Source organism: Clytia hemisphaerica, unplaced genomic scaffold, assembly GCF_902728285.1.
Source record: "Clytia hemisphaerica strain Z4C2 unplaced genomic scaffold, Clytia hemisphaerica genome assembly, whole genome shotgun sequence".
In the NCBI taxonomy this organism is placed as follows: domain Eukaryota; kingdom Metazoa; phylum Cnidaria; class Hydrozoa; order Leptothecata; family Clytiidae; genus Clytia; species Clytia hemisphaerica.
The window spans coordinates 961,915-975,689 of record NW_027103968.1 but is presented as its reverse complement, the minus strand read 5'-3'; the positions used below and the strand labels follow the sequence as shown (position 1 = coordinate 975,689).

The 13,775-nt window shown below is 33.7% G+C and overlaps 2 protein-coding genes across 3 annotated transcripts in view; one reads left to right on the top strand and one right to left on the bottom strand.

Moving 5' to 3' along the window:
• Window positions 1-13,775, bottom strand: part of LOC136810440 (ubiquitin-like domain-containing CTD phosphatase 1) — a 35,622-nt gene that overhangs the window by 16,690 nt on the left and 5,157 nt on the right. The window contains exons 2-4 of one of the 2 annotated variants that reach the window (XM_067067003.1): window positions 1,539-1,707; window positions 990-1,081; window positions 114-205 (exon numbers count right to left, since the gene is read on the bottom strand). In XM_067067003.1, coding sequence (XP_066923104.1) covers window positions 114-205; window positions 990-1,081; window positions 1,539-1,701 — 347 coding nt within the window. In that variant the 5' untranslated portion in view covers window positions 1,702-1,707. Of the gene's footprint in view, window positions 1-113; window positions 206-989; window positions 1,082-1,538; window positions 1,732-13,775 lie in introns of both variants that reach the window. The other variant, XM_067067002.1, reaches the window with a different exon arrangement.
• Window positions 5,449-9,788, top strand: LOC136810439 (gelsolin-like protein 1). The gene is made up of 8 exons (XM_067067001.1): window positions 5,449-5,574; window positions 6,182-6,271; window positions 6,561-6,650; window positions 6,984-7,149; window positions 7,488-7,678; window positions 8,082-8,261; window positions 8,672-8,840; window positions 9,357-9,788. The coding sequence occupies exons 1-8, from the start codon at window positions 5,503-5,505 to the stop codon at window positions 9,497-9,499; spliced, it is 1,101 nt and encodes a 366-aa protein (XP_066923102.1). The 5' UTR covers window positions 5,449-5,502; the 3' UTR covers window positions 9,500-9,788.

Here is a 13,775-nt window from a genome sequence, read left to right as displayed (position 1 = left end):
TGACGGTTGCCTTGGAGTGTTCAATTTATCAACGATAAAAGCAGTAGGATGAAGGAAAAGAGAGCCTGACCCAGTGAGCATTGTCCCACTTATACATTACACATTTTTGATACCTGTGTTCTATGGCAATTTCTTCTTCGCCAATATCGAAATCGTCTACAACGGTATTCTCTGTGATCTCTTTTGGTGGTGCAATTACTTCTGCCTGAAGATGAATAGGGTAAGAGCAAAGTCAGATCTTGTCAATCATTAGACTGTCGAGTCGTATAGCAGTGTAAAACAGTTCTATTGGTGTTATATGATGATATGATAATAGACGATATCGGCTTCACATGAAAACTCAGATTTGACCCCCGAGAATTCCCCAAAACTTTGTACGGAAAAAATTTCACGGTGAACTTTTTTCCGCGCAAAGCATTGTGGGGAATTTTCGGAGGTCAAATCTGAGTTTTCACGTTAAGCCGATATCGTCTATTAATACGGGGTAATATCAAGTTTATCCTTCCCTTATTTTTTGCTTATAAATTGTCTATCGTCTAAATTAGTCGTCTAGATGTATGTCCTCCCGTGTAGTTCGAGTATCGTCGTCTATACACCAATAACTGTCGTCGTGTCGCAAGCGTAGGGTTAGCAGTGTCTGGTAAGCGTGATAATAAGCAGACATTCAATAGGTAAAAATGTTTCACATAAAACACACCCATAATCGAACGTTCGAATGTTTTTCTTTTTTAATGATTTTCTTAATAATTACTTACATGGTATATCAGGAAGTATTCAATGGCTGTTTTTGCTTACAGGTATATAATAATTTCCCTTATCCTAGGGTATGTATCTATCCAGGGATAGGGCCCATTCCGGATGATTCGGAGGGTTCACTTCTCTTCTCTTCTCTCTTAATGAGTGATATTTGTGAAATTAGTTGCTCGTTAAAGATGTGCGTGACCTTTTAATCAAAACAAAACCTTTAAACGAATCAAAACTGAACTGACCAGTTTTTCTTCTTGCGAGCCCATCATCATGATCTTCATACCTTCTTTGATGGTCAACGCGCTCAACTTAATGTAGTCTGTTGCTGGCTTGCCTGAGAAATATTCAACCAAAGAATAATAAGTTTTTAATTGTTGGATGAAAGAAGCGCTTATATTGTATATGCATCATCCAACGGCAAAAAAGCACAAAATCACGAATATATCAATTTTTAAAGTCCTTCGCGAAAAAAATCCTGTACTCTACTGTACTACTGTACTCTAAGTTTGATCCGGCTACAAAAGTTGTCTCATAAAGTATGAACAGACTATAACGTTTTTTAAAGGAACAACTATATAAGAACAAAAGGATTCGATGGCCAAAATATTAAGAACAAGTTAAGAAGGCTTTGTGGACTCTGACCCCCCGATTTCTTAGCAAAATGGGCAAAATTACTCACAAAATGGTGAGCATGAAATAAGAACATATTATGAACATTTTTGGGCTTCAAAAATTTTGGATGCTCTTACGAAAAAAAACATCTATGTTAAGAATCTTCACTGAAAGTCTACCTTTGAGTTTGAGAGTTAACAATTTCTGTCTTTCTGGTCGAACATTCGTCTTCTCAAATATGAGATTCTTCAGTTCAAGAACAGTGAATTGTAAGGAGACATCTTCCAATTTGTATTCTTTACCACTCCATTTAATGGTCAGGTTCCGTGTCTCCGATGACATCCTCTTCTACACATAAATGGTAATTTAAGTCTAAAAAAAGTACGATGGAGTCTCTTTAACTCGAACCTCTATAACATTCTGATTGCATAACGTCAGATTCACTTCCCAGTAAAACTTGGATTTCATTTAAGAATCCCATCAAATATTCCTAACAATGGGTACTAGTCAAATTACTTATTGACAGATTTAACGTTCAAGTATAACTATGTCTTCTTGTTGACGGGCAAGAAATGACTACTTGTGATTCATTTGTTTCATACTAAAAAAAACCATTAGTTCGGTTGCCATGTGTAGCCAAGACCCTGTAAATTTAGCCTTTCCCTGCTAAAAGTTTGATATAATGTTAGTGTGCAAAATTTCAGAACCAAGGAGTCATTTGTAGTATTATTATTCTAAGCCTCCTCACTAGTTTTTAAATAGACATCAATGAAAACTGAACTTAGTTCGTGATCGACATTTTCTTTGGCCGACATTTTCTTAGGCCACATTAAACTTAGGCTCAACTTATGCCTTTAGGCAATATTTTTTGATCCTGTTTATGCTTAGAGAAAACGTGTAATTTTTAAAAGTTTTTTGTTCAATTTTAAAGAGAAACTGGGACTTTATCTAAGAAGCCCCGTAAAAAAATTTTATACATGGAGGTTCTACCGAGATCCTTCTGGTTACCCAGAAGGGATAGGAGCTAAAATGTTTAAAGCTCGCATAATATAGACTAGCACCTAATAATCACTTGTGGTTCAGAAGTTTGTTAGCTAAAAAAAAACCAGTCGATGGCTGGGTATTTCCCTCTATTGTACAATCAATCACCAAGAGAAATAATAATTTGAAGATAAAAAAGCTAAAAAATATGTGTAGTAAGAAAAATTTTTAAATTGGCGATCAAATTTCGAACACGCTATAACTGATGTGAGGAAATGATATGGAAACAAAAAAAATATTGTAGGCACTCTCAGAGACAATTGACGCTGGTTAAAAGAAGAATAAAGCTTGATTATAATTATAGTTTTATAGACAGTGTAAATGAAAATCTTGATTTCAAATCACATAAAATTATTATTAATAATATAAACAAATCATTATAAAGATAAGAAAAATCAATTTCTTATAAATCATTACCAAATCAGATAGTCATTAAAAACCAGTTAACCTTTATGACTGTTTAAATTACTTTAAGAGCCTTAGAGAGCCCCAGAGTTTCGTGTTACGAGTTATATAAAGAGGGGCTAAAAATGATATCGAGCTTTTTCTTGATTTCAACTACAAATGTAACACGTAGTACCCTCCCAGCAGAATCCTAGAGATCTTTATTTTTCCTAGACACCCCTGTCTCAAAAATGGCCAGGTAATCAGTAGTTTTTCCCGATGGGAAAAATACCTTCTCAAAAGCTACTCTCACCCTTTTTTAGGGTAAATCTCCTGCAAAGGGGAGAAGTAGTTCACTGTAAGGTAAGATGATTTTATGATCTATGGACACATTTTCATACATCAAAGATCTACAAATTCTTGCTAAGAACATGGAGAAGGTGGCTTTTCGGTGAGAGCCAATGAATTCTTTAAGGTTAAGATTGGTTAAAACACTTTCTCTCTGCCTGATCTGTTGTTAAAACAAATTAAAAGTAATAATTTAATCATAGTTGTTATAATCTTGTCATCACACGATCAGGATTATTATCATCTCGACAGAAAATTAGATAAAAATGATTATACTTTTATTGAGATAATTCAACTTTTGGTCCTAAAACGGAAATAATCTTTTATGGGTCATAGTGGTCATAACATAACTGTCAAGACGATCAAGGAGGAGTGAAAGGGAAAGTACAATTTCAAAAATGACGGAGTGGAATCTTTTTTTTTGCTCATTGGAAAGAAGAATGTATTTAGAGACTTTAATTTGGAAAAGATATGAGGTTAAGGTCCATCTTTTTAGGGCCAAAATAATGAGTTGCAGGCAAAGCTGTAAGTAGGGAAACAATTGTGTAAAAAATCAAAGAAATTGGATCTGACAAAAAAAATTATATAATCTTGAGTATGAAATTTTGAGCAAAACCAAACTACGGCCTTTGAAGCACAAAATCCTGTCAGATCTAGTGACGAAGTTTAACGTCAATCGTACTTAATTAAACTGAGATGATTACTTGTATGTTTGAGTAAGAAATATGTTGTAGTATACTTTTCTTGCTGATTTGAATCAGTCTGGTCATATAAAAAGACCCTGACCAGCCCCTTTTGTATGTGATTACATTCACTACAAACTTTGAAGCTTCTTCACAATATAATATTGAAAGTCAAAATTTTATTGAGGAGAACGAGACGAGATTAATACGGTATTATTTCGTCTATATTAAAACTAAGAGGATTTAAAAGGCGTTGACAATTAATAAAAAATGCATAGATACACGTCGAAATGTATTTGATTCCTTTTGCAATCAAAATCTGATGAGTGCAAATATTGAAGTCCGATTGAAAAGACTATATGACAACTATATGTTCATAAAAGTTTCAAGCAAACAACATTTTTTGGTTTGTAGATATAACGTTTAGATAGGCCTTTACGAGTATGAGGAACTTAACAATCATAACAATATAGAGAACCGGAAAAATATGAAAAAAGAAAGACGATGATACTTAATACTTTCTATAGATACTTGATGGTCTCAAGCGATTGGAAGAGTTTAAAACAATCAAGGTGTTTTTTTTCCAGTATGAGAGTAAAGTAAGAATTCTTTAATTTTTGAATGACTAAATGTCCGCAGCAAGTATTGAATAAAATCATGCATAATAATATCACGTATGCTTAGTTTAACAAAGGTGCTATACTGCGTTTTCCGCAATTTTGTGAAATATTACAATTAGGAAACTTACGAAAGACTATAGGAGAAAATCAGAATGAAACAAGCCAGTCAAGCTGTTTTTGAGCATAAAATGATTGCTTCATAGTCATTAGAAAAATTACTCAATCATCAAATTATATAATAGACTGCTTGAAAAGAGGAAAAACACTGCAAGGTAATTTTTTACCTTAAAATAGAGATTAAAGTAATGAGCTCATTAATTTAATCGACAATGGAAACTAGATGATGATTGTATACTAATTGTTGTGCGTCGTGTATATAAGGTATATTATGAGGACGAGCAATTATGTTTGTGACAAATAACTTGATGGGATAGTCTGTCCTGTTTCAGAAAGAAAGAAGGGAAGAAATTGGGTGGTTGACAAGAAGAGAAAAAAAAGTTGAGAGTATTATATTTTTTGGGGATAAATTCTGTCAGATGTGCACAGATCTTTTGTAATATTGGTAAGCGCTTTAGTATGAAATGTTTTAAACTTGTTATACAGCAGAGTCTCCATAACTCTATAACCTCTATAACTGGAATAATATCCTTAACTTAAAGGTTTTGTTTTTAAATAAGAGTGATATCGTTTGCTTACTCATCAATTTTAATATACAAGCTTTTTAATATTGAATTGACACAGATGTGGAGCAAGATAAGAAACGGGAACACTTATGTAAAGATAAAACCTTTAAACAAGTTAACTTGTCCCTTCAGTTGACAATGTCTTATGAACATGTTTCCTTGACTCGAAATTCCTATAACTCAAACAAATCTGCCCTCTCCGTGCTGGTTCGAGTTATGGAGATTCAACTGTAGTATGACAAAATGAATACTTGAGTTAGGTGATTATTTTGTAGCATTACCAGTATAATTAAAGCAAAATCGCGAAACTGTAAACTTTTTTCTTTCTAGTGAAAAAGTATTTTATAAAATACAGTAAGAAACAAAAACTAAAATAAATTCAAGATGCAAAAAGCAAAGCAATATGATTGGAAAGACAGCAATATGGCCTTGTTTGGCTCCGACACTGAAAAAGAGGTAAGCAATCCATTTTCATGAAATGTCTCTACAGTTTATTTAACTCTAACCTCGATAACTCGACTGTCTCCTTAACTCGAACAAGTTTTATGGAAAACCCCTATACTCCATAACTCGAAAATCCCATAACTCGAATAAATTTTCGTTCCCGTGTGTTTCGAGACTCCAATGTATTAAAAATACGAAAGGAAAGAGACTCAAAGGCGTGAAAGGTGGAATCGATTGGCGAAGTTAGTATTATTATTATCATTATTATTATTGCAAATTAAATCTACAAAGTATCAAAAAATAACATTCTCAAAACATTTGGTTAGCATTTTTGCAATAGCAAAAAGTTATATATAACATTTTGAACTAGCATGATAGGTCCTTAGAGTATTTAGGATTAAGAAATATCGAATATACAACTCTACACATGCTGTGCATATTACTTACAATCAACTATGATCTTAATCTCAATACCTCATGGCAGGATAAAAGAAAAATATTAAAAGATCTTGCCAAGATGATCATGCTTTAGGGACTATGCCATGCGATTAACTGATGAGGGTTTTAAAATCAAACTGAGATAAAATCAATCAAATTACCTTTTCATACATTCATACAGGTAAAGAAAGAGTCAGCTGAACAAGAAAAGGCATGGCATGGATCTGGTCAAAAAGTTGGTGTCGAAATTTGGCGGATCAACAAATTCAAGGTAAGCATGGGAAAATATTGTGAAAATGACAGCAACAAAAGCTTTGTTCAAGCTAGTCTGATGCCTTTGACAACCCTATAAAATTGATACCTCCGATGAGATTCCTTTAAAGATATCATGTAATAAGTAGGTTGGACCATATAGAATCAGAACAAGAAGAAACCTCTAGATCTATAAGTAATGTTTGAGAAATTAAAAGGTGCTGGAAAAGGAATGGATGAGGCTTTCGATTTATTCGAAGGTACATTATCGAGGGCAATCATCATAATATTAAATTTCATTCCAACAGATTGAGAAATGGCCAACTGAGGATTATGGGAAATTTTACAGCGGAGATTCGTACATCATTTTGAACACTTACAAAGATGCTGACGAGGATGTAAGTATGAACAAGTTACTGCCTACAGACCAGGCGATTCTACCAGTCCAATATCATCATCAGTATAAACATTTTGTTTACTGCACTTTATGTAGTCTACATTATAGAACATTTTAAAGGTGTTTAGACCTTCCTGTTCGACGATGTGATATTATAACGTAGCCTATTTTTCAGGATTCTTTAAAAGAAAATCAAGAATGCATTTATACATCTAAATTGGCATGACTGAAAAATGCAACACCTGTGACATGTATAAGAATAATGCCTTGTTACAGATCTACAGGGACTGCACCAACATGATTATATACTATGACTTGCCTTTACCTTTTTTAGGAATTGAACTACGACCTTCACTTTTGGATTGGCAAATACTCCACACAAGATGAGTACGGAACAGCAGCCTACAAAACTGTCGAATTGGACACTTTCCATAATGATAAACCAGTGCAACATCGTGAAGTTCAAGGACATGAATCTTCTCTCTTCAAAACATATTTCGGTAAGTTACGCCAAACCTGAATAAGATAAATTTTCGGACCTTGGTATCTGACCAGTATTTGGGTTTGTCATGATGGTTAAAGCAAAAATACAATCTTGGCCTTTAAAACCTGCACTCGAACAGCTTAATTGTGAAATATGCTCGATAAGTTGGTTAAAAGCATATTCTTTTGAAAGAGTTCTCTGTTATGAATTATAATTTTCAAATTGACACTGATAAAAGTAAAGTTTTCAAATGAAAATCGAATTCAAAGAAAATCTAAATGATCATCAGAAAAACATTTGGAAACACATTGATTTTGACATAATTTCTTCCCATTCTTTTCACCAACTTAACAGAGACAATCACGTTGATGAAAGGAGGAGCAGCTACGGGTTTCCGTCACGTCAAACCAACAGAATATAAACCAAGATTGTTCCAAGTGGTTGGAGAACGTAAGAAAATTGACGTCCTTGAAATCCCGATGAAGAAAGGAAATGTCAACAGCGATGATGTCTTCATCTTTGATTTAGGCCTTCAAATTTACCAAGTAAGTAAACATTCCGGATATGTACTTTGGCCATTAGATTTACTATACTCGAGATATTCTATGTTCGACCAAAACTCAACTGTATGTTTGACCGTAGATGTTAAAGAAGGTTTGGTTTCAGCCTGGGGTGTAGATCTTAAAAAAATCCAACCAGATTTTCCAAAACACCTTTTGACAATTTTAAGGTAATTGATGATGTGAGTATTTGATTTACTGAACCAGGAAACTAGACTATATAGAAATCCTCATCGATTATACGGTTTTTGCATCAAAAGTATCATATCTTTTGTTTGAACCGATATGAAACATTTGATTTTAAAAATAGTTATATGTTCCAAACTTACCATTTTGAAAATGTAACACAGCTGCTAAATCTAATCTATATACCAACGCCTTCTTTTAGCTGAATGGCTCTAACGCAAACAAGGACGAGAAATTCAGAGCCACACAATATGTTCAAAAGATCAAATCTGAAAGAGGTGGTAAAGCTAAGTTAGAAGTATTAGAAGAGGGTGATACAGCGAGCGATCATGAAATCTTTAAATCGTTGAAAGATGGTGTCAGCCGGAACAGCGTCAAAAGAGTAAGTGGAAATTAGTAAGGCCTTATTATGGAAAAGTTATCATTTTATTATTTGTATTCCTCCATGCAAACTCTACAAGTGAAAATGAACGGTGCACTTGACTTAACTACGGAATGATACTTGCATATTGAACTTAAAGAACTAGATCACTCCGATACACGTTTTTTCTTTAGCATAGAGTTTATTTGAACTGACGCTGGGGCCATACTCTTAAATTTCAATTGTTCTATAACAATAGATCTATTGTTTTCAAGCCCAAATCACAATAATGGCTATGCTTCATAAAGTCTTTTTATTAAAAAAAACGTGTACTTTATACATGCGTTAGAAGCTTAGCCTCATGCAAGTCTTGAATATTGAGAGTGAGGAATATCCCAGGAATCCTAACAGATGTTTCATCACCTTTTTAGCGTGCACCACCACCACCAACACAAAAAGGAATGTATAAATTGAGTGATGCCAGTGGTAAATTGCAATTCTCGACCATTTCGACTGGCTCATTGAACAAATCAGGCCTGGACACTAAAGATGTTTTCTTAGTTGATGGTGGAAGCCACTTGTATGTCTGGGTTGGAAATAGTAAGTCAATAGTTTAAAGGAGATCAATGCTCGAAATAACGATTTCAAGTGGGTCGGGCAAAATTTCCAATAAGGGTTGCTTTAGCTTGAAAAATATGATTTTTGGGTCGGACAAGGAACGACAATTTGGGTCGGACGTCCGACCGTTATTTCAAGCCCTGGCAGATTGTTGTATCCCATTTTTTGGTAACTATATTCAAAATTTGGAAAATATTTTCCTGTCCTATTGTTTTTTACTGCTCATTATGACCACAGAAAAGGGTCAGCTTAAGAATTGTTGTGGTCTTAAAAGTTGAAACCTAAATATCTTTTTTCATTAATTGTAACAAAGGTTTACCTTTAGTTCTCTTCGAAAATTTCGGAGTGAGTCATTGAAAAATCTTTTGGCACCTTACAAATTAATAATATAAAAATGCACATAATTACTCTTTTGGTAACCTTCCATTGTTGCTTTTAAAAGAGATTCGGTGAATTTTTTTAAGTGCTAATTATGTTCATTCAAATATTTATCATCAGGCGCATCTAGAGCTGAGCGACAAAATGGCATGGTTTTTGCAACGAAATTCTTGCAAGACAAAAAGAACCCATTGTGTCCCGTCACAGTCATGAACGAAAAGAAAGCCAACAAGAATCAAGTGTTCCAAGCTTTATTTGCCTGAACACAAGATCGTATTCTTATGAAATTGTAAATAGTAACAACTTGGATTTTTTCCTTTTGTAGGGTTTCTTTTATGTTAAATTATATTCATGTCAAAATTAAGTGTTATTACAACCATATCATCACAAATAAAAGATTTTGCACAGAAATTACATTTCACTAGCAGTATTTTTCAAAGGATGGGTCATGTCATCCGTAATCTTAAGCTTATATATTTAAATTGATTTGTAGATAGCAAATTTGAAAATAATTCTTTTCTTGCCAAATATAATGATAATAGATCTACATAATGATATTCGTTTTCATACCTGATCAAAATTTTAAAACCGTACTGGTTGTTGAGATATTACTCAAATATTATTCTAGAAGTATAAAACCTTCAACTACTCAAAATGGATACACTAAAGACAAAACCCACAAAACAAAAAGACAATACGAATTACAACAAAAATCTAGAATGAACATTCACAGAAAATCAATCAGGTTGGAGTTGAAAAGAAAAATATGATGACATAGAAATCTGTCAATGTAAAACTAGTGATTTAAAATGACTATAAGGAAGAAAGCAGCTCAATATGAGTTAAGATGGAAAGAAGTAACTCAGTATGTGTCAAAAAATATTTCAAGAAAACACATAATCTGTTCCTCAGTTTTCGACCTACACAGGATTTTGGCCTTAAACGAAAATATCCTCCTATATTATAATATTTTGATATACATTCAAAAGTGACAATTTCCTCCAAAAAAATCTTGTGTGTGTGGAAAGTTAGATATTTTATAGTAGGCAGGACACAAATGGAAAATACAGCCTGGAAAACAATCAAATACCTCTGTTTCAATAAATTGAAGATGAAGTTAGCCTTATTTTCTATGAGACTTCAGCTTATCTTTTAAACAGTAAAATTTCGAACCAAACTAAACCTATTTGTTTCCCTTTCTAGAAGAAGCATCAATTATTTCAAAGACTTTTTAAGGAAACCACTTGAAAAAAAACACTTGAACTAAAAATTGAAACGATTTTGCAAGAAAAAGGTAATAACATAATAAAGTATCATTTCAATATCACCAAATGAAAAATCTTACACCAGTTTGTAACCTAAAAACTTCTTATCATTTTGATATCAACTTATTTCGGAAATTTTAAGAATTTCAATAAAAATACATTTAAGATTTGGTTTTCTTGCAATGAAGCTTTTTATCGATGATGATGCAACTATATCAGCAGAATTGCTAGGAAATTTTGAATAAGAAAATAGGTATCCTTTTGTAAGAGTGAGGTGCACAAGAAATTGAAGCCCCTAAAGTTTCTGCATACATGTTACTTTTAATAAGCAAGTGTCTACCCCTATACCAGGCACAAATTATGCTTAGTTTAAACAAAAGAGCCATGGTTTAAGTACAAAAAACTGAGCCTGCATATGGTTATAAACGTTACATGCCAAAAAAACATGTAATTAGATCCAAAACAAAAGAAGTTTATCACGCCACTGTAGTTATGCAGATTTTTCAAAGCTACAACAATAATAGTAAGGAGCAAACCCTTAGGATCTGTAGCTTTTTCCTTGGGCCCAACAACGTGTGTTTGTTTCGAAAAAAGTATAAGGGTTTGGAGAGTAACTGTTTCCTGTAAAGAGAAAAGGCAAACTCGGCGATCAATCAATTTCTTTTATCCAAATCAACAGGATTTGGGAATGTGAATGTTCTGGTTTTTATTCATTTGGAAAAGTACAACCCTTAGAAGCAATACAATTGGATGCTTCAGGTGGCCCCAAGGAAAGAAGTTGCAGATCGTTAGATCTGGTGATCTTGGGGGCCAAGCCCAATCTCCATTTTTGCTGATTAATCTTCCAGGGAACCCGTCAAAGTTCTTTAAGCTTAGCATCATCAATCTTGCAACCTTAATTTTCCGGCTTAAACTTCCCAAAAGGATAGTTAAATGTCGTAAAAAAATTAATTACTTTTAACACTTTTGAAAGACTTTAAGTCGTTAATCTAAGCTTTGAGAATTTTGAGAATATTTTGTTATGGTGCTGTATGGTTCATTCAAATATCAATAAAATGATTGATACCATCAGATAGAGCATGAAATTCTGAGCATAAAAGTATATCATTTTAGTTTAAAAATTAAAGATCTTAAAATCTTTTGCCTCTTTTGGGGGAGTTATTCTTACAGTGTCGTTTTTTGGCAGTAAGACCTTTTGTCAGGCCTAATTTGCGGGCACCCACCCTAAAAAGTCTCATAATCCTATCTACTTTTGAAACATACAATCACATGTAGTTGCATCCCACAAAAGATGCTACAGATCCTTAAGGGTTTCTCCACTACTAATAGAAATCTATAAACTCACAAGAAAGTCCCTTAAAAAGAGGAAGAAACCTGGTGTTTGAAGTGGCAGTTTTTTCTTTCTTAACTAACAATACTCTGGTCAAAGATAAGTTTATCATCATGGTTTTTTTCAGATATTTTTGTCACAGATTTCTTGTCAAGTTGGGGAAGTTTTTACTTCATCTTCGAGGTGTGAAAAAGACATTTTCCATACAAACAAAGATTCATTCAATTAAAACTAAATAATCAGATAGCTCCACAAGTGTTCATGAAAGTGAAAGTGAACCTTTTTTTGTCTGGCCATATTCTTTTGCCCACCCTGTATATGAATAAAAATATAAAAACTATGAGAATTCTTCTGGGAATAGCATGGCAAAATGATGTCATAATTCAAATCAAAACATTGAACCCCTTGATTTATAGCGACAAAATATTTCTTTTTATCAGCATGTTGTACTAGACCTTTTAAATCAAAACGGGGGCTTTAATATTTTCTTGCACAGGGCAGAGAGTAGAACCTCATAATTACAGCTTTCAATTTTTGTGTTTTGAAAGTTTGATGTGTGTACTCTTTCCTCATCAAAACAGAATATATCTTCAAAGAACAGATTTCTAAAAGGTTTTGTAGCTACTCTCGGGTACCTAATAGCCGTCCCCCTGCTAATTAATTTTTCAAAAATTTTCCACCCAGGACATTCTTATTCCAACCCCCCGCTTGTTAATTTTTTAGGGAAATGTTTTTGAAAGTTCCCTCTTTTGTCCTAATTCAGCTGTATTAACCTCCTTTTCAAAAATTTTCCACCCAGGACATTTCTATTCCAACCCCCCCCCCGCTTATTAAGTTTTGAGATTTTTTCCAACCCCCCCCTGCTTATTCCAATCCCCCCGGCTATTAGGTACCCGAGAATATGTCTTTTTGAATTATAAAGTTTGATAATTTGCAGCATCAATCTTTGATACAAGTTTCTGCGGGATGCTAGTGTGAATAACTGTCAGGCGTTTCTCGATGGCTGCTGAACTTGTAACCTCAAATTTAATGATATTAAACATAATTATGCATGATATCAATTATGATTAGGAGATAAACATATTACCACCCACAAATTTTGTAAATCAAGTTTGTTATGATTTAACTATTCTAATGACCAGCTAGGCCATTCATTTGAGGGCTATGCATGTTAGCTTCCAATGATGCAAGTTATCGGATCTCACGGTAGCACTCTAGAATCAGAAACAATCAAAAACCAGCTTTTTCCAATTTAATTCCTTGTTTGTTTTGATCTGAAATTTTCAGTAGGAGTGGCCAACATGGTTCCCTTGCTCATATCAGGGGGGCCTGAGACGGGGGGTAAGAGAATTAAAGTTTCTAACTAAAATCTTAATTATCACCCAAAAAAGTGCCTTTTTTGTCCATATCTTTTAAATAGATAGTCCCAGCCTTATCCCTCCTTCGGTAAAGCTTCCTATACCTTTTGTCCTTCAGAAAAACCAAAAATATTGGCCTTAATTGCTTGCTTTCAGTTCCTGTAGCCAGTAGTGTGACCCCCTGTATTTCTATTTTATTATGCGCGGGTTTTTCAATAGAGATGTCACATGACTCAAATCCCGCAGTCTTATTGGACTAGAGAAAGCGAAAGTGAGATCGCACGATCTGATTGGATGAAAAAAAGACCGTGGGAACTGGAATAAAAAATAATTCTCATTCTAAAACTAGATGGCGGCCAGAAAAGCACGTCTTTTGCTTTGGATGAAAGGTTGTAAATTCTGGTTGACTTTAAAGTTTTATCTTATCTTATCTCATTTACATTAATTAGTAGAGGCTTCTTCATTGTTTGGGGAAGGTAAGTCTATAAAAGTTATTTGTTTTTCAGTGGAAAAAAGTGTTTAAAAAAGCATTTTTTGTGCTCAAGTTTTATTTTTCTTCGCAAATTTTTGTCTTCAATCTTAAATA

Coding starts and splice junctions, on each gene's coding strand:
- LOC136810439 (XM_067067001.1), top strand. CDS start 5,503: ATGCAAAAAGCAAAGCAATATGATTGGAAAGACAGCAATATGGCCTTG. Junction 5,575..6,181: donor GCTCCGACACTGAAAAAGAG/GTAAGCAATCCA, acceptor ACATTCATACAG/GTAAAGAAAGAGTCAGCTGA. Junction 6,651..6,983: donor ACAAAGATGCTGACGAGGAT/GTAAGTATGAAC, acceptor TACCTTTTTTAG/GAATTGAACTACGACCTTCA.